Source organism: Mesocricetus auratus, unplaced genomic scaffold (assembly GCF_017639785.1).
Source record: "Mesocricetus auratus isolate SY011 unplaced genomic scaffold, BCM_Maur_2.0 Super-Scaffold_100047, whole genome shotgun sequence".
In the NCBI taxonomy this organism is placed as follows: Eukaryota; Metazoa; Chordata; class Mammalia; order Rodentia; family Cricetidae; genus Mesocricetus; species Mesocricetus auratus.
The window spans coordinates 2911891-2939338 of NW_024429224.1; the positions used below are offsets into that span (position 1 = coordinate 2911891).

Genomic DNA, 27448 nt, shown 5'->3' on the forward strand with positions numbered 1-27448 from the left:
ACTCGGGAGCAGTAGTGAGAAGGCCAGTAAAAATCAAGGTGAATGACATGCACTTTTACCGTGGACTACAAACAGCAACAGTTGTAATGCCCACCTCAATCCTCAATCTGATGTACTCCACAGGATTAAGTCTAAAATCTGGGCTATGGGATACACCTCAAATATGAATCATGTCCTACCAGCATTTCTCCCATCAGACATTTCGATTATGAACTGATGAGCTTTGTTCTTTTATCTAGATACAGTCATACTCCAGAGCCTTGCATGCCATTTCTCACTGGGTAAGGAGCTTTCTTCCCAGTCACCACCAGGCAAGTGTCCATTCACTGTGCTTAACCAAATCCCATCATCAACACATAGAATGGTGCCCCATCTAATTTGTGATCCAAAAGCACTACACACATCCTTAAAAAAAAAAAAGGCTATCTCTTCCCAAAATATACACTGAGTTCTAAGCAGTTTTATTCGGGTATAAGGACAATTAGCTGAGTTTTCTCAAAAGGCTTAACTAAGATCTATAAATATATGTCCAAGAAAACCAAAAAACAACTGTCTGTAATGTCCTTTTATGAAGGTTAAAGAAATGTAACAATTTTATGATATCTCTTTCCTCAGCCCTAAACATCATGACTCAGAACTCTTATATGATTTCTGTAGATACCAAAGTAGAACTTCATTAGAAACAGCACATTTCTAGCCTTGATGAGGGATGTGGCATTTGGGAAATTGGGGGCCATGATTAATTGTAGTTCCGTGTCATTCTGTTAAATAACTTCAAAGATGTTTCTGGGATCAATATGTGCAATTTAGCATACCCAAATGACACAATCTAACAACCTGGCAATAACTTTTGTGACATCACAATGGAGAACAACAGCCTTACTTGTAACTGTTCTCAAAGTTATTGTTGGAAATTTAGTATTGATAGCAGTGTGGTTGTGGTGCCCACCTTTAATCCAAGCAGTCAGGAGGCAGAGACAGACAGCTCTCTGAGTTTGAGGCCAGCCTGGTCTACAGAGTAAGTTATAGGGTTACACAGAGAAATCCTGTCTTTAAAAAAAATAGTTTTAACTATCATGCAGCAATAATTATCTCAAGAAGAAAAATTCTTTTATGGCAAGAACTAGACAAATAGGGCATGATATAATGCATTTGATGTTATAATGACATGGGTATTAATGAAACTTCTTCAGACTCCACTACAATAGTTTTGTTGGTTTTTTGTTTAATAAGATTCTACCTCAAACATCAAACAATAGAGGCAATGGCGACTTGCACCTTCGTCCCAGCACTCAGGAGGCAGTCAGGTGAATCTCTATGACAACAACAAAAATCAAACAACAAAAATACTCATTCTTCATGGGGATGACATTCTAGCAAGAGGGACAAAAACTGAAAGTAAAGCTATCTAAGAAGCTTGGATTGTGAAATTAAATTTAAATTTTGTAATATAAATAAGCTAGTTCTTTGTAGACATAATGCCCCTCACTCAAAACTGAACCTCTGTCAGACTCCAAGAAACACTTCCCTCCTTACAGCTGTAATTAGTATGAAATTACTTCAGGGAGAGCAACCGTGCCTCTGCCAGTAAGTATCTCACTTTTATTCTTTCAAATAAAGCCATCCTTTCATTTCAAGTCTTGAATACCCTCTCCTTTCTTTCCAGATGCATCACCCTTTTTCTGAGTGGCAGATACACAAGGCCTCAGTCAAGTTCTACTCTACAGGCTGGAGGTTAAGACACAGTCCCTACCTATGAAGAGCTGACTGTACACCTGGAGAAAGACAAAGGCCTCAGTCAAGTACTACTCTACAGGCTGGAGATTAAGACACAGTCCCTACCTATGAAGAGCTGACTGTACACCTGGAGAAAGACAAAGGAAGATCAAGGATTATAAACAGACAACTCAAGTGTGCAAAGCATGACAGTTGTGTTCAGAGGAAGGAACGATGATCTCTGCCTAGGGAGAACTACTCTGAGAGGATGGGGAGATGTGTGAAGGCAAAGACATACAATGGTTCATAGATACCATCCATATAATGTGTAACATTGGGAGAGCAGCAAGAGAGGAAGTGACCCTAAGAAGCAACATTTATGAATAGCAGAGGTTGTGTTCACACAGCCACCATCACAGGAAGCGGAATCCCTCAGGAGAGGAATAGAAGATAAAAGAAAAGATGGTTTATGCACATGTTTAAGTCACAGCACTGGGCATACTGCAACCAGTTGATGGACATCAGGCTTACCCAAAGAAAGTAGTAACAAGGATAAGGCTAGTATCTGAGCTAGCCCCAAACTGCAGCCTTTGTCTCTAGGCAACCCTCTCCAGTCCCCTGGACATGGCACTAACAGCAGAACCTCTGTTATATATTAGCCTCATTTTAGCAGTGTTCTCAAACCAATACAGAGTAGTGTAAGTGCTATATGTGTATCCTTTATTTATGTATAGACTGTACATGGTCATTTTTCCATTCTCATTAAGTACCTACAAAACACGTCCCCAAATTTGTATAAGACCCTTTATTTTTATAGGAGCTGAGAAAATGGTAAAGTTGACAAAGTGCCAGCTGCATAAACAGGAGGACCTGAGTTTGGATCCCCAGCATTCACATAAATCTCTAGTATGCCCCCCAAATAAACCTTTCTGAAACTTCAGCACTTGGGGGACAGAAATAGGTGGTTCCTTGTCCAGCCAGCCTAGCAAATCAATAAGCTCAAGGTTCAATGAGAGGCCCTAAGTTTTAAAAAACACAGAAAAGCAATCGAGAAAGAAACTCAAATTGACCCCTGGTCTCCACATACATGTATACACACAAGTTTAAACTATCTACATGGACACATACAAACAAGAACATACACTATACAAACACACATTTTTAGTGATTCACTTTTAAGATTTATTTTAAATTATGTGTATGTATCTCTTTATGGGTATATGCACATGAATGCAGGCACTCTCTAAGGCTGTACACATCAGATATCCCTGAAGCTGGAGCTAATAGTGTTTGTGAATACCTGACATGAACACTGGGAATGGAATGTGGATTCTATGCAAGAGCAGTATACCCTCTTAACTGTTGATCTAACTTTCCAGCCTCTACACTCACAACCCTCGACCCCTCCCCCAAAAGACTTATACTGGTTGCTGAGATGGCTCAGCAAGTAAGGCACTTGATGCCAAGCCCGATGATCTGAATTTGATTCCTAAAACCCACATAGTGGAATAAGAAAGCTGATTCCTACAACATGCCCTCTGACCTCTGTGTCCACATTAAACAAATAAGTATAATAAAGGTATTTTAAAAACACCATTTCTAATCATAGTTGCGATCTTTTGGGAGTACCAAGTGAATAGAAATAAGACACTGGGCACTGGGAACACTCCATCTATTATATATAGCCTACTATCTCCCTAGGTAGTCTGGAAGTCTTCCTTCAAAGAAGAACTAGGTAATAGTAAGCATTCAGTTAAAGGCTGGCAATTGAAGGGATTATACCACCAAATTTTTCTCCATGGTTCCAACCTAGAAAACAAAACAATTGCTGCCAGTTTCATTCTCAATGATAACAGCATGAGAAGCTGATCACATAATGTATTGGTCAGGGTTCCTAAGAGGCACAGAACCTATAGAATGAGTATCTATAGAAAGGTGATTCATTAGAGTGGCTTACAGGCTATGTGTGGTCCAGCTAATCCAACAATGGCTGACTACCAACAGGTAGTCCAAAGAACCCAATAGATATTCAGTCCATGAAAATGGATGTCTCAGCCAATCTTCAGCATGTACCGGAATCCTGAAGAAACTGGCTCTAATGCCAGTGAATGAATGGGCTTGCTAGTGAGGGAGGGCAAGAGTAAGCAGGCAAGAGAAAGAGCGTTCTTCTTCTGTGTCTTTTATATAGGTTGTCAGCAGAGCTGTGGCCCAGATTGAAGCTGAAGCTTCCTGGCTGAAATGATCTGGATAAAGGTGTATCTTCCTACCTCAAAGATCTGGATTAGAAGTAGGACCCCAATTCAAATGACTTAATTAAGAAGAAATTCCTCACATATATGCCCACCCATTTGAGTTAATTCCAGATGTAGTCTTGCTGACAACCAATAATAGCCATTATAAATCCACCCCTCTTAAGTTTGACACATAATCATTTTCTCCTTATGCCATGTTTAATTTCCAACCAAAAATAACAACCAGGTCATAATTATGCCTAATATGATATAACTATTCCTTCTACAAGCACAAATGCATTATAAATTTAGAATAGGTGGCAATATCCCTTGAGGGAAACTCTTTTAGTATCTCAAACATAAATATGATAACCACTGATAGTCTCTTAATTGAAGTTACATTACATGATAAAGAAAAACAAGAAAATACATATATCTGTACAAACACATTGGTAACAAAACATGACAGAAATGTTCATATCAATTATAATCCTCTTTCTGCTACTGATCAAGTGGCCTTATCTGGTATTTACATCTGCCTTCCTCTACTACCCATTCTGTATTTCCTCTACCTTCAGCAAGCACTCCAGTAGGTCTTGGCTCTTTCACTGGAGAAGTGACCCATACCTTCATTCCTGAAGGGTCTGTGTACTTTGTCATCCTGTAGATTAAGCTGTTGTAGTTTCCCATCGACTTTAATCACAGGACATGGTAGCACCAAGAGAAGCCCTAAAGGTTCTCCTGCACATAATCCTTCTTATCTCCGCTATAGAGAAGCAATACAATTTCCCCTCAGTAATCTGGATCAATCACCCCTCCTAACACTATTACTCACTGCTGAAGCCTGTTGGCTTACGGGTATCGGTAGCCCAAAATGACCAGGGAAGCCTGACCCTCCAGCTGAATGAAATGTTTCTTGTGTCTCTTGGTGGGAGCACTCCCTCCTCTGCAACCAAGACTTCTAGGCCAGCAGGACCTAAGGTCACAGGAACAGGAAGCAAAACTTTTCCTATTAAGAACTGACAGTGGAAATACTGCCGTTCCTACCCCAATTCTTGGACCCATGGATTCTGTCTATGACAGAAACCAAATCCATACACTGGATGCTGTGTACTGACCAAAGGTCTGCCCACTGTGAAGATTTCCATTCACTAGTATCTTTCAGGATTGTCTCAGAAAGGATAACAAGGGTTCAGGCAGGCAGGTTGGGGTTGGCTAAAATGGTCTGAAGGCCAATGAATCAGTCCATACACATATCATTTTTCTCATGGCTCTTTATTCTTCAAGAAATGTTCCTCCCAAAAGTTTCTCTCCAAAAATTCTCTTCAAAATTTTCTTTAAGAGTTCTCCCCAATTAATCTAATAAGAGATACTACACTTGATCTTAGCCAAAAGGCCAGAACCAGTATTTATCCCTAGAGCACAAACGGACTTTGGGAGCCCACTCCCTATGAAGGGATACAATTTCAGTCCAGACACACGGAGAAGGGCCTAGGCCCTCCCCCAAATGATATGACAGACTTTGATGAGAGGCTACCATCAGCATCTCAACAGTATTCAAACCAACTGCCAGCTGAAGACGAGGTCCCTCTTTCAGCCCAGCTGACCCATCTCAAAGTTTCATACAATGGATTCAGATAATACAATCTTCTGAATCATAGAGAAGAACCAGAAGTTGTGTTTGTTTCTTGTCTTGTATGTTGGTAAGGGTTATTCTCGCCCCTTTGACAGGAGAAGGGCCTAGGCCCTCCCCCAAATGATGTGACAGACTTTGATGATTCCCCCATAGAAGGCCTCACCATCCTTGGGGAGTAGGGGGGTTGGTAGGGAGCATGGGAGGATGGAAGGGAGAGGGAAAGGGGGACACTATTGATATGTAAAATGATTGTTTCTAAATTTAAAGAAAAAAAGATTTCTCCTTAAAAGTTCTCTCTAATAATTTTCCCGCTTTATAAACTCTCTCGTTAAGTTCTCTTTCAGAAGTTCTCCTTAAAAATTCTCTAAATGTTCTTTCTAGAAGTTCTCTAAAAGTTCCTTCTAAAACTTCTCTAAAAGTTCCTTCTATCCTACAAGGTTTCTAGTTTTTATATCCACAGACACATTTAACAACTCTTTGACAATAGGGCATGCATATCTCTCAGAGCCAGGAAGGAGGATAAAATCTTGACAAAAGTAGGATCCTCATGTTTTAGGAAGGGATGCGATGGGATGTGACTTGTAAAATATGCTGTTAACTGATTAAAGGGAACTTCTCAGGGCTTATCAAAGGGAAAAAACTAAGGCTATGTAGTGTGAGATCCAGAGTCTCCTGTTTCCAGCCTCAGTAAGTAGTAGGGTGCTCTTACCACTGACACCCCAGTAAGAAGGAATTCCTTATTCTAGAACCTATTTGAAAATACAAAGCACCCAGTATATATTCTATAAACAGCCAAATTCATAGTAATAAATATTCTAGAGTTGATACCTAGAATATTATTTTCTACTCCTGTAATAAATGATAAAGTCTCCTAGAATCTCACCATTTTTCAGTTTATTAAAAAAAAGTGCATAGATCTCTCTTTGAACGGCATAAATGTTGATAAATGTCGGAAGATGACTTAAAGTAGAATAATTGATTAATATACTGATGGGGCTATTTGGAATGAATCCCCCTATTGGAAAGGGGAAAGCTATGACTTCACAAGGGTTCTAGAGATGACAGTGACAATTCAAAAGGCAGGTATCCCCAAGTAGGGTTTCCTCCAATGGAATGCATGATGACCTTTCTGGATCAGCCTAGTGATTTTGTCAATTCAGATCTCATTGTATAATCCCTGTGGCCTGCAGCATGATAAAGGCTCCTTGCAAAAGGAGTTGTAATGCTGCAGTTGTCCAATTTTGGGTGGTCCCTTCATAATGTGCAGAACCATCAGTAAACCAGGGCCTAGTTTTCTCTTCCTCAGTCAACTGATCATGGGAAACACCCCATGAGGCTACAAGTGCACACTTGGCAGCAGACAGCATTGTAATGGGAGCAGAAACCATGGGCATTTAGGCAACTTTTTCACGTAACTATCTTGTGCCTTCAGGACCTGCACGAACCCAATCACTTATACAGCACTTTCATTTGATGATGGATGGCTACTGTGCAGGTCCTACTTTATGATTTGGTGTTTCAGATAACATCCAGCTCATAGTGAGAAACTCAGATCACATGGTAACTTGATAGCCCAGTGTCAAACATTTAGTTTTCATTAAGGCCCAAGAGCAAGCCAAGAACTGTCCCTAAAAGAAAGTTGTTTGCAGATGATGGCGGAGCTTTGCTCCAAAATCCCAATGGTCTCTTCTGTGATTCACCTATAGGGGCCTGTTCAAAGGCTCCAAACAGCATCCCTGTCTGCCATTGACACCTCGAGAACTATTGGGTCTGCTGGATCATATGATTCAAGTGGTAAAGCAGTCTGCACAGCAGCCTGAATCTGTTGAAGGGCCTTCTCTACTCAAAGTTAGCAGCTTTCCATATACCAAGTCACTTGGTATATGGGCCAGAACAACACCCAAAGTGAAGAATGTGCAGTCTCCAGAATCAAAAGAAACCAACTAACTACTGCTTTATTCTTGGTGATGGGAGGGACCAGGGGTAATAACTCATCCTTCATCTTACAAAGAATATCTCTCCATGCCCCACACCACTGGATTCCAAAGAATTTCACTGAGGTAGAAGATGCTTGAATTTTGGTTGGATTTGTCTCCCATCCTTTGATGTGCAAATGTGTTATCAACAAGTCCAAAGTGTTTGCGACCTCCTGCACACTTGGTCCAATCAACATAATGTCATCAATATAGTGGACCAGTGTGATAATTCTGTGGAAGAGATAGATAATCAAGACCCTTTCTAATTAAGTTATAACACAAGGCTGGAGAGTTAATATATCCTTGATGTAAAACTGTAAAGGTTCACTGCTGACCTTGCCAACTGAAAGCAAATAGCTTCTGGTGGTCCTTATGGACAGGTAGTGAGAAAAGGCGTTTGCTAGATCGATTTACCAGGAGATATGTTACGCTCAACTAAGAACACCACATCTGGTACAGCGGCTGCACTTGGAGTCACCATTGACTGAGTTTTTGATAGTCAACTGCCATTCTCTGTCTTCTGTACTGGCAAGATAAGATAGTTAAAGGGAGGATGGTGAGATCACCATCCCTGCATCTTTCAAGAGCTTGGTAGTGGCACATAATTTCTGCAGTTCCTCCAGGAATGTGAAACTGTTTTTGATTTACTGTTTTCCCTGGCAGAGGCAACTTTATAGGCTTCCATTTAGCCTTTCCAACCATAATAGCCTTCAGTCCACAAGTTGGGGAATCAATGTAAGAGTTCTGCCAACTTCTAGTGTGTCTATCCCAAATACATTCTGGGGGTGGGGCAATAACTACAGGATGAGTTCCGGGGTCACACTGGATCTACTGTGAGTATGAAATCAGCCAAAACTTCTGCAATCACCTGAGCTCCTAAGCGCCTACTTTAGCTGTAGGGCCACAATGTTCCTTGGGGTCTCCCACAATCAGTGTTAATTCAGTATCCAGTAAACCTTGGAAAGTCTGATAGCTTCCTTTCTCCTACTGTATGATCACCCATGTAAAAGGCCATAGGTCCTTCTGAGGAAGAACTGTAGAAAGGCTAACAGTAAAACTCTTAGATATTTTATCATGGCCCATCTTCAGGGGAATTTGTCATTCCTTCATTCAAGGGGTTCTGGGTCTGCAAACTGGATCAAGTATGGAAATTAGATTACAGGGCAAGATTCCCTTTTGCCATGATCCAATAGAGTCTTTCTTTCATATGTGTGAGAATTTTTCCGCTTATTTAGATCTTATCTATTTCATGCCTGGAAATACCATGATTGATTACTCAGTACCAAATGTCCATATAAATCATGCCACCATAAAATTCATTTTGTCTTTGCTGACCATTATGGGCCAGGCCATTATGACATTGCTTTGTCTATGCAGCCTATTGCAATAACTATGTTCACCTTGCCTTTGGCAATTCTGTACTGCCACCTGGTTGCTGCTACTTCAGGGCCCAATTAAATCCATTACATTTAATTCATCCAATTGAGCAGCAACATCTCCAACGCTAAGGTCTGGTACAAGGAAAACGGTCAAAACAAAACTCTTCAAATGTGCTGGTGCCCCTCTCACAAATTTACATCTTACAGAATTAGTAAACAACACGGCTTCCAGGCCTTCCCTTTACACAGTGTACCCACTCTAGCTTAGCAATTTTCTTGAGCATTAGGATCTCCTCATTGACACTAAGCCAAGACATCTATCTCCACCTCCTTTTCAGTAGACCAACATTTGACAAATGCTTCACCCACCTATTCAAACAGACTTTTGAGATGCTATTTTTTTTTAACTATGCAAGCTTTCAGATTAAACCTAAGATCTCCACTCATTGGGTCCATATCAATAAACTCAGTCTGATCCAGTTTTATAGTCCTTTCACCATTATCCCATATCCTTAAAATCCATTCCTCCATATATTCCCCAGACTTCTGTTTGACTGAATTCACAAACTCATTAAGCTCTTTAGTAGAGTAGAAAACCTCCTCATGGGCCACACTTTCTACCTCCCCAGCCTCAAGTTCAGTTATAGGTCTAGTGCAGTGTTCTTCATCTTCCTGATGGTGCGACCCTTTGATGCAGTCCCTCATGTTATGGTGAACCCCAATCAGAAAATTATTTTTGTTGCTACTTCATAACTATAATTTTGCAACTGTTATGAATCAGAATGTAAATATTTTAGAGATAGGTTTGTCAAAGGAAGAACAACCCACAGGTCGAGAACTATGAATCTAGAGTAACTACTGGTGGGCCCTGATGTATTGATGTCTTGCCTGGTATCTTCTTCAGAGAAAGTGACTGCTAGTTTAGAGATAATGAAGGATTTATTTCCTCAGTAAAGGGTAGAAAAGGCAATATTTGAGAATGTGGGGTGGGAGTACATCTTCTGCTGAAGGTGGAGAGACTACTTCCTCAGATGAGATAAACCCATGAGAATCTGAGGGTTCAAAGTTCTCAGCCTCAATAGGGTCCTTCTATGTACCCCCAAGCCCAAGTTACAGGATCCCATTCTTTACCAATTAATACCCTTACTTTAACCACCTACATCCTCCAAAGCTGGGACTTCAATTTTCACTGTAATTCAGCCAACCATATAAGTAAGGGTTTCTGTTTGATTTTCTACTGGAGAGAAGATTCTCTTCTAGGGCGCACGCAGAAACCTTATGAGAATCTGGAGTCAGGCAATTTTAACAGCAAGTCGATAGCTATCTTTCACCAATATTGAGATGTTAGAAGTTAGTTATTTTATCACAGAGCTCATTCTTTCCCTTTGTCAATTTATGAAGAGATGCTAAGAGCAACCAATCAGCAGCATCATTTACCTTATTCTTCCCCAAATTATCTAAAGTTTTATTTACAGCATCACCAAATCCACTGCCTCTCACAACTGGTAAATCAGGATAATCAAATGCATTCGTTTCCTTAAATTTGCAAAACAGTACACACCATGGGCTTTCAGTACTCTCCTAGCTTTCAGGAGAAACTTTAATAACTGGAAAGGCTTCAAAAACTGTAGATGGCCGTGCGTTGGTGGCGCACGCCTTTAATCCCAGCACTCGGGAGGCAGAGGCAGGCGGATCTCTGTGAGTTCGAGGCCGGGCTGGACCAATAGCCTCCAAAACAATACAGAGAAACCCTGTCTCGTAAAACCAAAAAAAAAAAAAAAAAACTGTAGATGTTGGAAAATTGGAAAGCCTTTCCAGATACTTTAAAAATTCATCCTTATACTTCTGTTGCTCTAGAACCACTCGTGGTACCACAATCTGTATTAGTCTAATAGAAAGGGGATTCATTAGAATGGCTTATAGGTTTACAGGCTGTGGTCCAACTAGTCCAACAATGGAAGTCTACTAACAAGAGATCCAAGAATCTAGTAGTTGTTCAGTCCACAAGGCTAGATATTTTAGCTGGTCTTCAGGAAAACCAGAATTGAATAGAAGTGTGCTCTAATGCCAGCAACAGAATGGACTTAACAGCAAGAGTGAGGACAGACAGGCAAAAAGAGAGCTTCCCTTCCGTGTCTTTATATAGGCTGCTATATAAGGAAAGTACAGGCCAGATTAAAGATCTGGATTAGAAGTGGTCCTTCCTACTCCAGATGACTTAATTAAGACTCCCTCATAGGCCAGGCAGTGGTGGTGCACGCCTTTAGTTCCAGCACTTGGGAGACAGAGGCAGGAAGATCTCTGTGAGTTTGAGACCAGCCTGGTCTACAAAAGCAAGTTCCAGAACAGCCTCTAAAGCTACACAGGGAAACCCTGTCTTAAACACCACCACTTGCACCCTCACCCAACACCAAAAAGACTCCATCACAGGTATGTCCAGCCACTTGGATTTTAGTAAACGCCAGATGTAGCCAAGTTAACAACAAAGAATGTATATCACACCTGGCTTCTCACAAACACAAACTCCAGGATGGACATATAAGATTGAACACTGGAAACATTTATTTATGTACTTACTTGTTTGGTTTTGGTGGTGGCGCTTGTGATCAAACATAGGGCCTATATATCTAGCAGCCCTGCACCACTAAGCTTACTCTCAGTCTGTTACATTCACATTTTTAAACAGGTGGTCTCCCATTCCCAGATATTTGCTGATGAATATGATAGTACAGGAGTGTGCACACACACGCACAGATTCCAATTTGAAAAGAAAAAAAAATTCCCCAATATAAGGAATAAACTTTCCCTTTGTTTACTTTTGTTTTGATACAAGGTGTAACCTTGGCTGGTCTGGAGCTCACTATGGCCTCAAACTCAGAGATCCACCTGCTTCTGCTGGGATCAAGGTGTGAACCACCACAACCAGCCCAGGAAATCCTTTCTACCTCACTCAAGAGTCAGGACTAAGCTCTCACTCCTTCAAATACACAATGTAAATATGCAGTATATTGGCTGAGGCTGAAACACAAAAGCCAGGATAGGAAGAAAAAAAATGTCCCCTAAATAAAAAATAAATAAGCAAGTAAAGAGATAGGTAAATGAATAAAAAATAAATAAAAAGAGTTATGCCCAGTTAGAAGTAAACAACCACTACCATCCAAGTTTAGCTCCTGAGCAGGCAGTGCACGGCACTTGATAGTCAAGAACTATAAACAGTCACTGCTCCAAAAGCAGCCAGCCCCGTCCCTCCTGGAGACTGTGCAGCAGGCTTCTTGTGCCCAAACCAGAAATGCTAAGCTTGGTGATGAGGACAGTTGACCTCATTAGCTAGGAAGGAAAATGCTGATATCTGTGTAAGAAAAATGCAGAGTTATAGTCCAGACTGACAAAAGCAAAAGAACTTCATCAGTTGGGCCCTTTTCTCCTAGTATGGCCTCTGTGAGTGAGTTATGTTAGTATGGTTCGTTATAAAGTGCAAAGACTATTAGAACAAAGGACGGCCCCTTCTGAATTTCAGAGAGCCTGGCCTTTTACCCCTGACTGGGCCCAAGCATGGGGCCAGGGTTTTCTCACGGGCACCTCCCTCCTGCTCACACTGGCTGCTCCACAGCAGATAGAAAAAGGAGGCAGGCACCCCAACACCTACTTAAGAGAGGCAGATGGAGAGGAGAGTGAGTGGGATGCCTGTACCTCCCCCTCAGGAGGAGCCCAGCAGGAGCCCACAGAGCCAGCCGCTCCAAAATTGGATTTCCACACATCCTCCCACCCCAGAATACCTTACCTCTCTAGCAGGAGGAAACAGAGCATTAAGCAAGTGTGGCTCTGGTGTGCAAGGGGGATTTTAGAAGGCCTCAAGATGTCTTCTCACACTTCTGTACTTTTCTGGAACTTCTACAGAGGCAGCCAGGTTGGGAAATTATTCAGACACTGACTCAAAGAGGCCAAGGGTGCTACTCTGAGGGGCATACAATCAGTGTCTGTAGGCTGTCCTGAGCTAGACATATACTTTATTAATAATCTTACATACACAAAATGTCCACAGGGAAGCCTAACAGACTAATTTCTGACAGCTCCAGATAACAGCTGGAGAGATTGAAACCTCTGCTGATTCTCCAGTTTCCGCATACCACTCAGGAGCACTGGGGCCCTTCCCACCCAAGGATGTGATGCAAATAAATAAATACAATTATCTGCAGGGCTGCAAGTGCAAGAGCAACACCACAAAGTCCTTCTCCCCAAGATCACTGACTCGTGGGGAACAGATAGGACACCAAAGAACAGCTGGAAACTTAATTACAGAGGAACTATGCAAAAGCTGACAACTGTTTCACTGAACCAGCCAATGGCTGAAGCCCTTCTCCCTTACCTTAAGATACAGAAGCAGCTCTTGGCCCCTGAAGATAATCGGCAGAACCCGAATCTCTGTCTGCTGTCAATGTCAGTGAGCACGAATGTGAAGTGCTGGCCAACTTGGCCAACTGTGAGGCTGCAGCGAAGACAGAACAAAAGGAGAGATGAATGTGTGCTAAGTTTCCAGATAAAAGTATCTAATTGCCACAAGTCATTGAACCTGTTGCATTTCCTCTGTGAACCTTTATAAATTGATCTTAAAATTTATACACTTCAAGGGAGCAGAAAAGAAAGTAGAGGGAAATGAAAGGGACAGAAGAAGAGAGGAAGCAAGGACGGGGGGGGGGAGGAAGTGGAGAGAGGAAAGAGAGGGAAGAAAGGAAAGGAAGGAGCCTATTCTAATGACCACTAGAAATCAAAATCATCAACACTTTCCAATGTCCCTGACTGAGTTCAGGCCCCGGGTAGCTGGGTCAATCGGCCATCGTTGCTGAAAAAAGCTCTCTATCCTCCTCATGTGTACAGGAAGAAAGCTGGGACAATCATTGCCTCAAGTACAATGACTCCAATGGCCACAGCACCAGCTCACCATCCCCAGTGGCGTTCAAGTGACTACCATGCACCAGCTACTGTTATTTAAATATCTAATGCACCATTTTATTTATTCTCACGATATTCTTGGACTTAATTTAGCAATGTTCCCATTCTACAGAGAAGGACACTCAAGAGTATCTGGGGAACTCACTCAGATTCAGTGAATGTTAAGAGGAGCCACTATGAACACTAGAGAGATAAAGGGACAGGGCTATGTGTTGTTGCTCCGATCCTGAATCTTTGATACTTTCTGAACTTTGAGAAATGTATTTATTATCTTAGAGGGCAGGGGTACCAAAACGTTAAGCTTGTTCAAGGGGCTAAAAATTAAAGCAACACTTCAAACCATTAAAAAGCCAAAAATTCTTGTATCAGTACAAAATAGGCTAACTACACATAAAAACAATAAGAGTAGAAAATACCTAATAAATAATTTAAAGCATATTAACAACCAAATTAATCTAAAACTCTTTCAAGTTTACAAAATGCTTCAAAATGCACAATTTTTATTAGTTTACTAGTTATCCTATATCTCATGTGTTTATAAAAGTAAGCATTTCAAATTCTAATATGTAAGTTTACACTAGTCTAATATTTAGAATTTGATAGTGAATCAACTTAAGGAGTTCATCAACTTGTAAAAATCATATACGATACTTCACAAAGTACACTTGAGTTGATAAGACACTCACTTTGCTAAAAATATTCAAACTGATGCTAAGGACTCAATTGTCAGTAGCAATGAAAAATCATTCTTAACAGGTCTTTGCCAAAGGCAGAACTGTATTGTCTGTGGGTAGGCTATGAATTAAAATTTCAAATATAGAATAGACTTTCTTTCTAAAGCTCCCTTACACAAGTCACAAAAGGAAAGTAAAATTAAAGAGATTTTCAGGGTATCCCAGCACAAAGGTCAAGGGCCTTGCCTAGTTATATTTAAGAAAACAATTCTATCCCTTGGAGAGTGCTTCAAGCACAGGAAAATGGCTCCAAGAGACAAGGAAGTACTCCACTTTCCTTATTTAACTAGGAAGGTGAACAAAAACAAGGTGGCAATTTCAGTCATGTGGTAATAAAGCAGGTGTAAGTAATGCTATCCCCCACCTTATAGCCAAGGAAGGAACACATTTCCATAAAAGTTATAGAGCTGTCAAGGGGATACCAAATGCTACCTTCTTATGGCTGTTATGTTTTATCTATAAAGCTTGGATACTGTGTTACTATGGTGATTTAATACTATGTTTTAAAGGGGGATTATATGATTAATTTTAACAAGGTTGAGAACTGAAGATGTGTGAGAAACAGGACTCTAGCTCACATAATTAAAGTGATCCGGGAAGAAAGTGTGCCTCAGTGGGGGAGGGAGAAGCCTGTTTTTATTAAAATACTTAAAGCAACAGGTTTTGTAAGTCCAACACACAAATAAGGTCATGCTTCTGTGAGATGTTACTATGTGATCCTACTGAATGTGATTATTTTGCTTTGGGTTTGACTATAGTCCTCAAATGTGCAAAGTGGAAACTAGAAAAGCAAGCTATCGACAGGGCTGGATGAAAAACAAAACAAAACAAAGCAGATCCTTAGGAAAGAGTTCTATATGAAAATGAATTCACTGCCAGTTGACTACCATTCATTTCCTATTCTTCACACTGCCATTAAAAATAATTTTAAAAAAGTATGCATAAGTACACTGTAAGCTCAAAGAAAGACGCATTGCTCACTGGCTTAGTGCAAAGCCCAGCTCAGTCACCTGGGCCTTAACTTAACAAGTTTCTTAGAACTAGCTTTCAGAGCCTCCACTTCTTCACACGGACTAATTATGGCCAAGTATGCTTTGGGAATCCATGGGACAAATGTTTATTTCAAAAGGCCAGTTCCTTAGTAGGAATAATTAACAAAAGGTAGGAGGTAAGCTGCTACCAACTCACTGAAGATAAAATACACAGGAAGGCTATGATTTAGAACCTCCCTGAACAACTCAGCTTCTAACACCTGAGCACAGGTAGTTATTCTGCCTTGTTTCTTTCTTTCTATAGAGTAGTTCTTTAGGGGACCAAGTGATTCAAGTTTGCATTAAAATGAACAATTCTTTTTGGGATGTTGCAGTTTAGAAGGAGACATGTATTATTCTCAATTGAGTCACTTTTTTAATTCCTAGAAGGTTGAAGTACAGGTCATCAAAAACACAAAGCAGTTGATTCAATTTTTTTCTCCCCTTGGACAACAACCAGTAAACTAAGTCTATCAGGGCAGTCAAACAGAGGTTAACTTGGAGGAGTCTGCAAGGAATGTTTCACTCACTCCACTAGCTGAAATAGTCTATAGGAGTATTCACTATTTTTCATTTTAAAAAAATGACCAGAGGTCTGTTTCCTCAAATGCTACAGTTGGTTGCCTTTCATATCAGCATCCATAATTAATGTAAGAATCAGCTATTTCACAATGATTAAGCAAAAGGAACCATAGGAACCATGTGATCCAATTTTCTTGTTTTATGGGTGGGAAAACTGAGGCTGTTTTGTTTTAGTTTTCAAAGTAATTAGGACTAGGGTAAAAATCCAAACCAACTTGTATTCAGTGTCCTTTCCATACTGTTATGCTGCTCTAAACACAAGGCCAGCCCTCCCCTAGACATCTCACCACAGGTTAAGGAACTAAACTATGACAAGAATGCAGAGTTGTCCTGGTCAATGGACTGTACTTCTCACTAAACTCCACAAAGCATACTTGAGCACCTACAGAAGTCCAGTTGACCAAGACCAAAATCACCTTTCAACATGTAGGCACACAGAGATGAATGTACAAAACAAGGGACTAGGTCAAGATTCATGCTCTAAATGTCTGTCAGCCGTTCAAGGTCCTTCTCGCCCTATTTTGTTTAATATTAAAGATGTTACAGGTTCAATGCACGAACAACAGAAAGTATGTGGATACACAGTTTGAGTCCAGTCTTTCAGTAAGAAATGAGGTTTTTTTTTTACATGTTAGTAAGCTTACTCACTTTGCACACTGAATTGCAACTACATAGGGTTGGAAAAACATTCTAAACAACAGAAACAGAGGTGTTGCAACTCACATGGCTGACTAACTGGAAGTAGCTCCTCAGGGATGACAACATTGATTCAAAGGATAAGATGGAATGGTCACACCAGATGCAAGAAAATGGGTATTTTCAGCAAAGGAAAAAGCTATGCAAAGACCCTGGAGGCTGAAGGAGCCAGGCACATGCAGGAATGAAAATGACACCAGGAGCGCCCTAAAGCACAAGGGACAACAGAGCCATCACACGAGCTGTGGCATAAATGTGCACCAGGTCATGCAGCCTTGTCTACATGAGCCTGATAAAGTAAATTATCAAAACCGGAGGGATAGTAGAGAACTTCCCAGTTCACGAGATGGACACCAAGTCAAGGGGAGCACCCAAGGAAGCCCACACCCTGACGCTGTGGAAATGACCATGAGCCACAGCTGAGCACATCCTTTATACTAAACTTCAGGACTAAAGTCAAAAGTATGGATGGGGCTGCAGAGATGGCTCAGTAGTTAAGAGCACTGACTGCTCTTCCAGAGGACTCAGGTCCTATTCCCAGTACCCAACCTGTCTGTAACTGTTCTAGGGGATCTGACATCCTTACACCAATGCACATAAAATAAAGTTAAATAAACTATTTTTTATTTAAAAAGAAATATGGATCTAAACTGGTGCACTAACTCACACAACACTCTATCTGTGTGGTAGCCATTTTCTTCACTTATCTAAACTTTCTACCTTTCTGCAGTAGCTATAATATTTCCCAAATAAAATACTTTATTCTGTGTTACCCAATGACAGTAGTATGGTAAAGCAGAAAGAAAGAAAGAAAGAAAGAAAGAAAGAAAGAAAGAAAGGAAGGAAGGAAGGAAGGAAGGAAGGAAGGAAGGAAGGAAGGAAGGAAGGAAGGGTGTAGAATTAGGGGGTACAGCAAAAATGAGGGGCATGGGATTTTCCATGGCCTGCTCCTCGCATCAAATAGACCCAACAAGACATGAAGGACTTGAGTCCTCCCACACCCCACTCTTGGCTCCCACCACACCCACGGCACTCTACTTAAGTGTGGACAATACCAGGAGAAGTCAGACCATCTAGAGTTGTATACACTGAAGTCTTGGCCCACATACGCCACAGGGAGACCAGTGGAGACAGAGAGATCCCATCTGCACCCACTCAATGAAGGGATGGGAACACGACAGTATAAGAACACACTCAGCAATAGAAAGGCCAAGATGACTTCACCAGAATCTAGAGACTCCACACCAGCAAGACCTGAAAAGCACAACACAGATGAAGCAGAAAAGACAGGCCTTAAAAATTATTTTATGAAAATGATAGAGACTCTCAAAGAGGAAATGAGAAAATTCCTTAGAAAAATAGAAGAAGGTAAACCAAAAAATTCAAGAAATAAATCTCTTAAGGAATCTAAAGAGACACAAGAAAAAAGAAACAAACAAGTAAAGGAAACAACTCAAACAGTTCAAGGTTGAAAGCTGAAATAGAAACAATAAAGAAAACACAGAATGAGGGGATGCTGGAAATAGAAAAGCTAGGTAAATAATCAGGAACTACAGATGTAAGTATAACCAATAGATGACAAGAGATGGAAGAGAGAATCTCAGTTGTTGAAGACTTATTAGAAGATATACAGTCATTGACCAAAGGAAATCTCAAGTCCAACAAATCTGTAACACAAAATATCAAGGAAATATGGGACACCATGAAGAAGCCAAACCTAAGAATAATAGGTATAGAAGAAGGTGAAAAATACAGGCTCAAAAGTACAACAAAATCATAGAAGAAAACTTCCACAAGACAAAGAAGGATATGCATATGAAAGTACAAGAAGCTTACAGAACACCAAATAGACTGGAATAGACTGGAACAAAAAAAGAAGTCCCCTCACCACATAATAATCAAAACACCAAACCTACAGAATAAAAAGAAAACATTAATAGTAGCAAAAGAAAAAGGCCAAGTAACATATAAAGGCAGACCTATCCAAATTACACCCTACTTCTCAATGGAAACTATGGAAGTCAGAAGGTCCTGGATAAATGTCCTACAAACACTAAGGGAACAAGGATGCCAGCCCAGACTACTGTACCCAGAAAAGCTTTCAAGTACCATAGATGGAGAAAACAAGATATTCCATAACAAAACCAGATTTAAACAATAAATATCCATTAATCCAGCCCTACAGAAAGTACTGGAAGGAAAACTACAACCCAATGAAGATAACTACACTCACAAAAACATAGGCAATAGTTAATCCCATTTTACAAAACACAAAAAGAAAAAAGGGAAGGGTGAATCCACACACAGTAACACCAGCAACAATAAATACAAAGCAAAAGAGATCAACAATCAAATAGTCATTAATATCCCTCAATATCAATGATCTCTACTTGCCTATAAAAAGACACAGGCTAACAGAAGGGATACGAAGAAAGAGAATAATCACACTAGAGAATTAACAGCACAACAGAAAACTCTTGAACAAAAAGAAGCAAACTCACGTAGGAGGAGTAGACACCAAGATACAATCAAATTGAGGACTGAAACCAATAAAGTAGAAACCAGGAAAACATTACAAAGCATCAATGAAACAAAGAGTTGGTTCTTTGAGAAAAATCAACAAGATAGACAAACTTTTATCCAAACGAACTAAAATGCAGAGAGAGAGCATGCTAATTAACAAAATCAGAACTGAAAAGAGGGACATAACAACGGACACTAAGAAAATCCAGAGAATCATCAGGTCACACTTTGAAAATCTGTACTCCACAAAATTCGAAAATCTAAAGGAAATGGACAATTTTTTGGAAAGATATCACTTACCAAAATTAAATCAAGAACAGATAAGCAAATTAAACAGACCTATAACCCCTAATGAAATAGAAGCAGTCATCAAATGTCTCCTGACCAAAAAAAAACCCCAGGCCCAGATGGCTTCAGTGCAGAATTCTACCAGGAATTCAAAGAGGAGCTAATACCAATTCTCCTCAAACTGTTCCATGCAATAGAAGCAGAAGGGGCATCGCCAAACTCTTTATACGAGACTACAATTACCTTGGTAATCAAGTCCTACAAAGACACAACTAATAAGAAAGCTACAGACCAATATCTCTTATGAACATTGATGCAAAAATACTCAACAAAATAATGGCAAATCGAATCCAGGAACACATCAGAGAAATCACCCACCATGATCAAGTAGGCTTCATCCCAGGAATGAAGGGATAGTTCAATATACAAAAATCCATCAATGCAACATATAAACAAACTAAAAGAAAAAACACATGCTCATCTCACTGATTCTGAAAAAGCCTTTGATAAAATCTAGTACCCCTTCATGATAAAAGTCTTGGAGAGATCAAGAATAACAGGATCATACTTAAACACAATGAAAGCAATATACAGCAAACCAACGGCCAACAAAAAACTAAACGGACAGAAACTCAACGTGATTCCTCTACAATATGAAACAAGACAAGGTTGTCCACTCAATCCTTATCTCTTCAATATTGTACTTGAAGTTCTAGCTAGAGCAATAAGACAACAAGAAGAAATCAAAGGGATACAAATTGGAAAGGAAGAAGTCAAACTTTCACTATTTGCAGATGATATGATAGTTTACATAAGTGACCCAAAAAGCTCTACAAAAGAACTCCTACAGCTGAAAAATACCATCAGCAAAGTGTCAGGATACAAAATTAACTAAAAAAAAAAAAAGTAGCCCTACTACCCTACTATATACAGATGATAAATGGGCTGAGAGACAAATCAGAGAAACATCACCCTTTACAATTGCCACAAAGAGCATAAAATATCTTGAAGTAATGCTAACCGAACAAGTGAAAGACCTGTACAGTTATAACTTTGAGTCCTTAAAGAAAGAAATTAAATAAGATAAAATAAATTGGGAAAGATCTCCCATGGTCTTGCCAAAAAGCAATCTACAATTCAATGCAATTCCCATCAAAATCCCAACACAATTCTTCAGATCTTGAAAGAATTATACTCACCTTTACATAAAAAACAAAAAAACCAGAATAGCCACAACAACCTTGTACAATAAAGGAATTTTGGGAGGCATCACCATCCCTGACTTCAAGCTCTATTACAGAGCCACAGTCCTGAAAACAGCTTGATATTGGAATAAAAATAAACAGGAAGATCAATGGAATCAAATTGAAAACCCTGATATTAACCCACATACCTACGAACACTTGATTTTTGACAAAGAAGCTAAAGTTATACAATGGGAAAAAGAAAGCATCTTCAACAAATGATGCTGGCATAACTGGATGCAGACATGTAGAAGATTGCAAATAGATCCATATCTATCATCATGCACAAAACTTAAATCCAAATGGATCAAAGACCTAACATAAATCCAGCCACACTGTACCTCTTAGAAGAGAAAGTGAGAGGTACCCCTGAAGGAATTGGTACAGGAGACTGATTCCTGAACATAACAGCAGTAGCATAGGTATTGAAATCAACAATTAATAAATGGGACCTCCAGAAACTGAGAAGCCTCTGTAAGGCAAAGGACAGAGCCAGACAAAACAGCAGCTGACAGAATGGGAAAAGATCTTTTCTAACCACACATCTGACAGAGGGCTGATTTCCAAAATATACAATGAACTCAAGAAGCTAGTCACCAAAACAGCAAATAATCCAATTAAAAAGTGGGGTGCAAACTAAATAGAGAATCCTAAATATAGGAATCTAAAATGGCTAAAAAGCACTTAAGAAAGTGCTCAACATCCTTAGCCACCAAGGAAATGCAACTCAAAACAACTCTGAGATACCATCTTACACCAGCCAGAATGGCTAAAATCAAAAACACCAATGACAGTCTATGCGGGAGAGGATGTGAAGAAAGAAGAACACTCCTCCACTGCTAGTGGGAGTGCAAACTTGTAAGACCACTCTGAAAATCACTATGGTGGTTTCTCAGGAAAATGGGAATCAGTCTATCTCAAGATCCAGCAATTCCTCTCCTGGGCATATACCCAAAGAATGCACATCCATACAAGGACATAGGTTCAACTATGTTCATAGCAGCATTGTTTGTAATAGTCAGAACCTAGAAGCAACCTAGATGCCTTTCAACTGAAGAATGAGTAGAGAAAATGTAGTATATTTACACAATGGAGTACTATTCAGCAGAAAAAAATAATGGAATCTTGAAATTCCCAGGCAAATGGACGGAACTAGAAGAAACCATCCTGAGTGATGAGGTAACCCAGTCACAAAAAGACAAACATGATATGTACTCACTCATATATAGTTTTTAGACATAAAGAAAAGGATTATCATCCTACAATCCACACCATTAGAAGAGCTAGAAAACAAGGAGGACCCCAAGAGAAAAACTCACGGTTCCCTGAAGAAGGGAAGGGGGACAAGAACCCCTGAGAAAATTGAGAGTAAGGGGGTGGGGATGGAAAGAGGAGAAGGGAAGAAGGGGTGAGAAGGAGAACTAAGACAGGGGAGAAATAGAAGATGGCAAGAAAGGAGATGCCTTGATAACGGGAGCCAGTACAGGTTTGGAGAGAGGTCTGGCACAGAGTAAATGGTAGGGGATCCACAGGAATGACCCCAACTAAGAATCTAGGCATTGGTGGAGAGGCTGCCTTTGATGCCCTTCCCCTTATAATGAGATTGATGACTACCTTGGTTATCATTCCTAGAGTCTTGACCCAGTAACTGATTCAAGCAGAAACAGGCATCAACAGCTGACCACTGAGCCATTCTTTGGAATCCAGTAGCGTAGAGGGAGGAGAGATGAGCAAAGGAGCCAAGATGGTGCTGGAGATACCGCAGAAACATTTGACCTGACTGTTAAGAGCACCCAGACCTTACTCATAAAGCAGAGTAACCAGCATTGGACCAAACCAAGTCCTCTGAATGTGGGTATCAGCTAGGAGGCCAAGGCAGTCTATGGAACCAGGGTTTATTCCTAGTTCACAAATGGAATTTGGGAGCCCTTTCCCTAGGGAGGGAAACTACTGCAGCCCAGATATGGAACGGAGGGCCTAGGCCCTCCCCCGAATGATATGACAGACTTTGATGATCCCCAGTGGAGGGCCTCACTATCTCTGTAGAGTGGGTGGGGGGAGGGTGGGGGACTGGTGGGAAGCATGGGAGGGTGGGTATGTAAATAAGAGTGTTTCTAAAAGGAAAAAAAATTGAGGGGCTTGAAAAGCAGTTCCCTCCACACACGAGAAGCAGAACCTCGAGTACATTGTTGAACCTACCTGGGCCTTTGCTGCCCACATGCAGAATACTGTGCATGATAACACTACAAATATTGTGTTTCAACATAAGAAAAGAACACTGCACAATGCCCAGCAGATACCAGGTATAACTAAAGTGTGATCTAACATCTGAGCCCCCTTTGCATCTGTGGCTGCATCTCAAGGCATGAAATAGTGTCATTTCATTTTGTACACCTATCATTGGTGAGTACCAGTGCCTTCAGAGGAACTGAGTGAAAATGACTTTTATTCTTAATAAGGCTAAGCAAAGGAAGAAGAGGAAGAGCTTCCCAGCATCCAATATATCACAGGCACTCTGACTCACTGAAGCTGCAATAAGAGGCAACCACAGTACAGAATGGGGCATGTCTCTCATTCAATCTGAGAAAGTGCTTTCAACAATAACAGGTAATCTTTTTTGAGACAATACAGGAACTCATTGCTTACTTTACTGCTTCTACCCTGCAAGGGCTGCAAGACATGAGTGGGTAGCAAGAACTATGGACTGGAAAATTAGTTATTTCCCAGCACTGTGGCTGTGGTGATGAGGACAGGCAGGACCTTTCTCTTCTGTGGATATTGACTTTTTGTTCTGGAAAATGGGGTGTCTGAGGCAGATGCTGCATTCTCAGTGCATGGAGGCCTCTCCCACACATATTCAGAGTCTCCTGTGGCCAGAGACCAATCTCTCACAGTACACGGCAGCCTCCCCAGCAGGCTCCATCTGCTCTGGCTGAACATCTCCAGGCTCAATCAAGGTTTTCTCCTCTGCTTTGCTCTGTGGGCATATGGGGTGTTAGGTTCACTTTTCCACTTACCTACTTTTTGCTGGTCTGGCAGACTCAACACAAGTCTCACTCACCAGTTCTCTCTGAGCAAGTTAGTCCTCTGTTACCTCCTCTTCTTTCAAACAGTGTTTAAAATGCCTTTATATAACATCTTGAACTAAACCCAAGACCATTTCTATAATCTGCATATAACCCAACATAATGGGACCTATCCTGAATAAGACTTTGCTTTCATACCTGTCACCTGGCCACTGCTGAAAGAGTAAGGGAGGACATAACCTTTATAGTCCGGTGGCACGTTGAATACAATCAATTAGGCACTCAAAGCTAATTCTGTTTCCTTTCCCCCATCCTTTGATTTCTCTATTTCTGGTGACTAGTCTTTCTCGAAAAGGTGATCTACTGGGAGATGAAACGTAGGATACACCATAGACCTCACAGGACCTTGGGCAAATCATAATTCCTCCATACTTAGACAGTTTCAAATGAAGGACATATACTTGCTCTTATTTCTTATATCAGATGATAAAATGAGATAACATATGAGAAAGCCACCCCTCTACAGAGCTACTAGCATTATTATTTTTGATAAGTCTTAGTTTGAGAAAGAACAATCTTAAAACAGCACAAGAAATGTCAAGACATCAGTGCTGATCTGATGGTGACTGCAAAAGTGCCACTCCTGTTACAAACAGAAAGTCAGAAAGTTGCAGGACTGTTCTTTAAGGGTAGAAAAGCAGATCAGGAAGCCTTCTGTTTAGAGTGCAATCCCCTGCTCATCTCCCATGTCTGCCCATTCACTAAGTTCCACAGACCCACCTGGCAGACATGTGGGTCTCAGAACCTAGGCTCATCTATTTGACAGTGATAACAACTAATTTAAAAAAAAAAACTTCACATTAAAACCTCTGAATTTCTCATAAAGGAGTCTGATTGTGAGAATATCTTTTATATTGAAGTATGTCTGCCAAAGAGGTACAAAAGAAGAGAAAATACGATCTCCCAAATACAGTGGGATCTTCTTTGTTTTACATGCTCAGGGCATGTGTTGAAGTTACCTTAAGGAATACAATACAATGTGAAGACAAACTATTACATACTACATAATGCTACAAAAGAAAAAATAAAAAACACCACTGGCATGAGTGATTTTCAGCAATGTGTTTTACAAAAAAAATAATTTTCAAATAACAATGAAGAAGCATCCAATATTACAGGTAACAACGGGGGAAGATGCTTCAGAACTGTCCCTGAAGGAGTTCTACTTTTCTTTTATTTAGGAGTAAAATCATCCAGATGGGCAGGCAGTCAGGGTGTTGTGTACAGTGAAAATGCGAGGTGTGTGTTTGTGTGTATACATGTGCATTAAGGTGGGGGGCGTGTCTCTAATATCAGTTTACAAAGCCAATTAAAGGACACTTATCCAAAGCAGATCGCCACTCCAATAAGTAGTCTTGTCAGAATATCTTCTTATATACTTTGTAAAACATTTAGCTATATTCAGTTTTATTAATTTGTATAAATAAGTCTTTTTATAATTTATCATACAGTTCCAGAGTGGCTAGAAATTTACTACATTGCTGATTCATACATATAAATACAAATTTTCCATCGAAATCTCTCAGTGATACCCTAAACTTCTTGTTATTTTTTAGAAGTAATAGGATAAAGAGGAAAGAAGGAACTCTCATTACAAAAAGAGACCCTCTTAACATCAAAGCTATTCTGTTTTGAGTACCCACCTGCTACTAAAACATCCTGGTACCAGGTTTTAAAAGCTCTGAGTCTGAAAGCATGACAATGGCTGATTGGCTTAAAAACAACACGTGAGATACAAGGACAGCACTGATGCTAAGTGCCTGGCAGCATTCCAGAGTTGCTTTTAGGACTCAAAGTCCTTCAGCTACCATCTCATCTGACACCAGTCTTAGGCACATGCCAATAAACCAGGACACTGGTGTTACAAAATATAGAAAAGAACTCAGTAGCATACTACCCATGCATACTCTAAACCACCCAAATCCTTTTTAGATTGTGCTTTATTTGTGGATGCTAAAAAAATACATGGCAGAACCTTTCTGAAGATGGATATTTTACACGGCTTTCTTGGAATGTTTTATGAAATTAATTAGTCATAATTTGCTCATTTTCTATAAGCTCTCTAACAGTAAAAAGTGAAACTTAAAAAAAAAAAAGATGTTTTTTTGCAGTCTCAGTTCAATTTCCCAAGAAAACCAAAAGGAGACAAAAAGAAAGTGGACAAACAAATGATCATAAAAATAATGCTTCATTGAACTAGAGGCCACAGTTCTTGAAAATAAGATAAAGCTCACCACCTGGCCAACTAAAGAAAGTTGAATGAAGTTTTTGAAAAACTGCTTCTATCATTTAGTGGATTATTTAACAAACAAAACAAAATGAGCCTCACAACATTTCAGTTATCCTAGAGTTCTTATAGCTGTAGCTTTCCCATAAATCACTTCTCATGATGTGAATCCTAAGAACTGGTATTAGTAGTCATGCCTGTAGAAAATACTGATTCCCCAGAAACAATACCTTTGCCTAAACCAAATGAAAAACAATATCTAGTAACATATCTTTTAAGCTTTAGTAAAATGTTCTAAACAAGATAGATCCATATCTATTTAAATCTGAAGCTGAAACCAAGGAAAAACAAACTAGAAGGCAGGTGTTTATGTATTATTTGTCTGAGCCAAACATGTTAACACTTAAATACAAATTCAACAGTATTGAATTAAATACCAACCATTTTTAATCATGGTTTAAATCTGGTAACCAAAAGAAAAAATTTAATCACACACAAGATACATCTTATAAACTATGCAACACATAGCTCTAAGCTTTAAACTTTTGATAGTGTTAATAAAGTTCCCAGGAAAGGAGAACATCGCAATTTTCCTTGGCACGGAGGTGATTTAAACCACAGCCTAACAGACAGAATGTTAAGAATGGCATGGTTTTATTTTATATAGCAGATTTACTGATACTCTTTTAATTAATAAAGTTTGAAAATTTGACACTACCTGTCCACATAGAAGGGGAAACAAAACTTGGTCAAAGTCTGTAGAACTTCCTGTGGAAAGAAAGAGAGACAATTTATAAATCTAATGGGACCAATAAATCTAACATTAATCACAGAACACCATCTAGCAACTTTGCCCTAAAGAAAGAGGAGACAGATGAAGAAATATGTGTTTTATCAATTACACAGGAGTACCAGGCAGTCAATCATGAGAAATAATAAACATGATCAAACTTCATTAAAAATGAAAAATTAATCAAGAATCACACATGGGCAAGCAGCGGGAGCCATGCAGGAAGGCTCCAAAGGGAGGGAGGTGCTTGGGTTGTTGAGTGTTAACACCCCTCCAGGGACCATCTTCAGCCTGACCATATGGATCAGAGTGAATAACACTGAGCCACATGGGTTTGGCCTGGCAGGGCCGCTGTTGCT

General features: G+C 40.0%; 1 protein-coding gene and 1 pseudogene across 1 annotated transcript in view; both read right to left on the bottom strand.

Annotated features, from left to right (window-relative positions):
- Dennd1a (DENN domain containing 1A) overlaps nucleotides 1–27448 on the bottom strand; it is a 490889-nt gene that overhangs the window by 314756 nt on the left and 148685 nt on the right. Inside the window, 2 exon segments of the mRNA XM_021234065.2 lie at nucleotides 13305–13424; nucleotides 27018–27067. Of these exon segments, the coding sequence (XP_021089724.1) occupies nucleotides 13305–13424; nucleotides 27018–27067 (170 nt within the window).
- On the bottom strand, nucleotides 5248–5354 carry LOC121136084 (annotated as a pseudogene).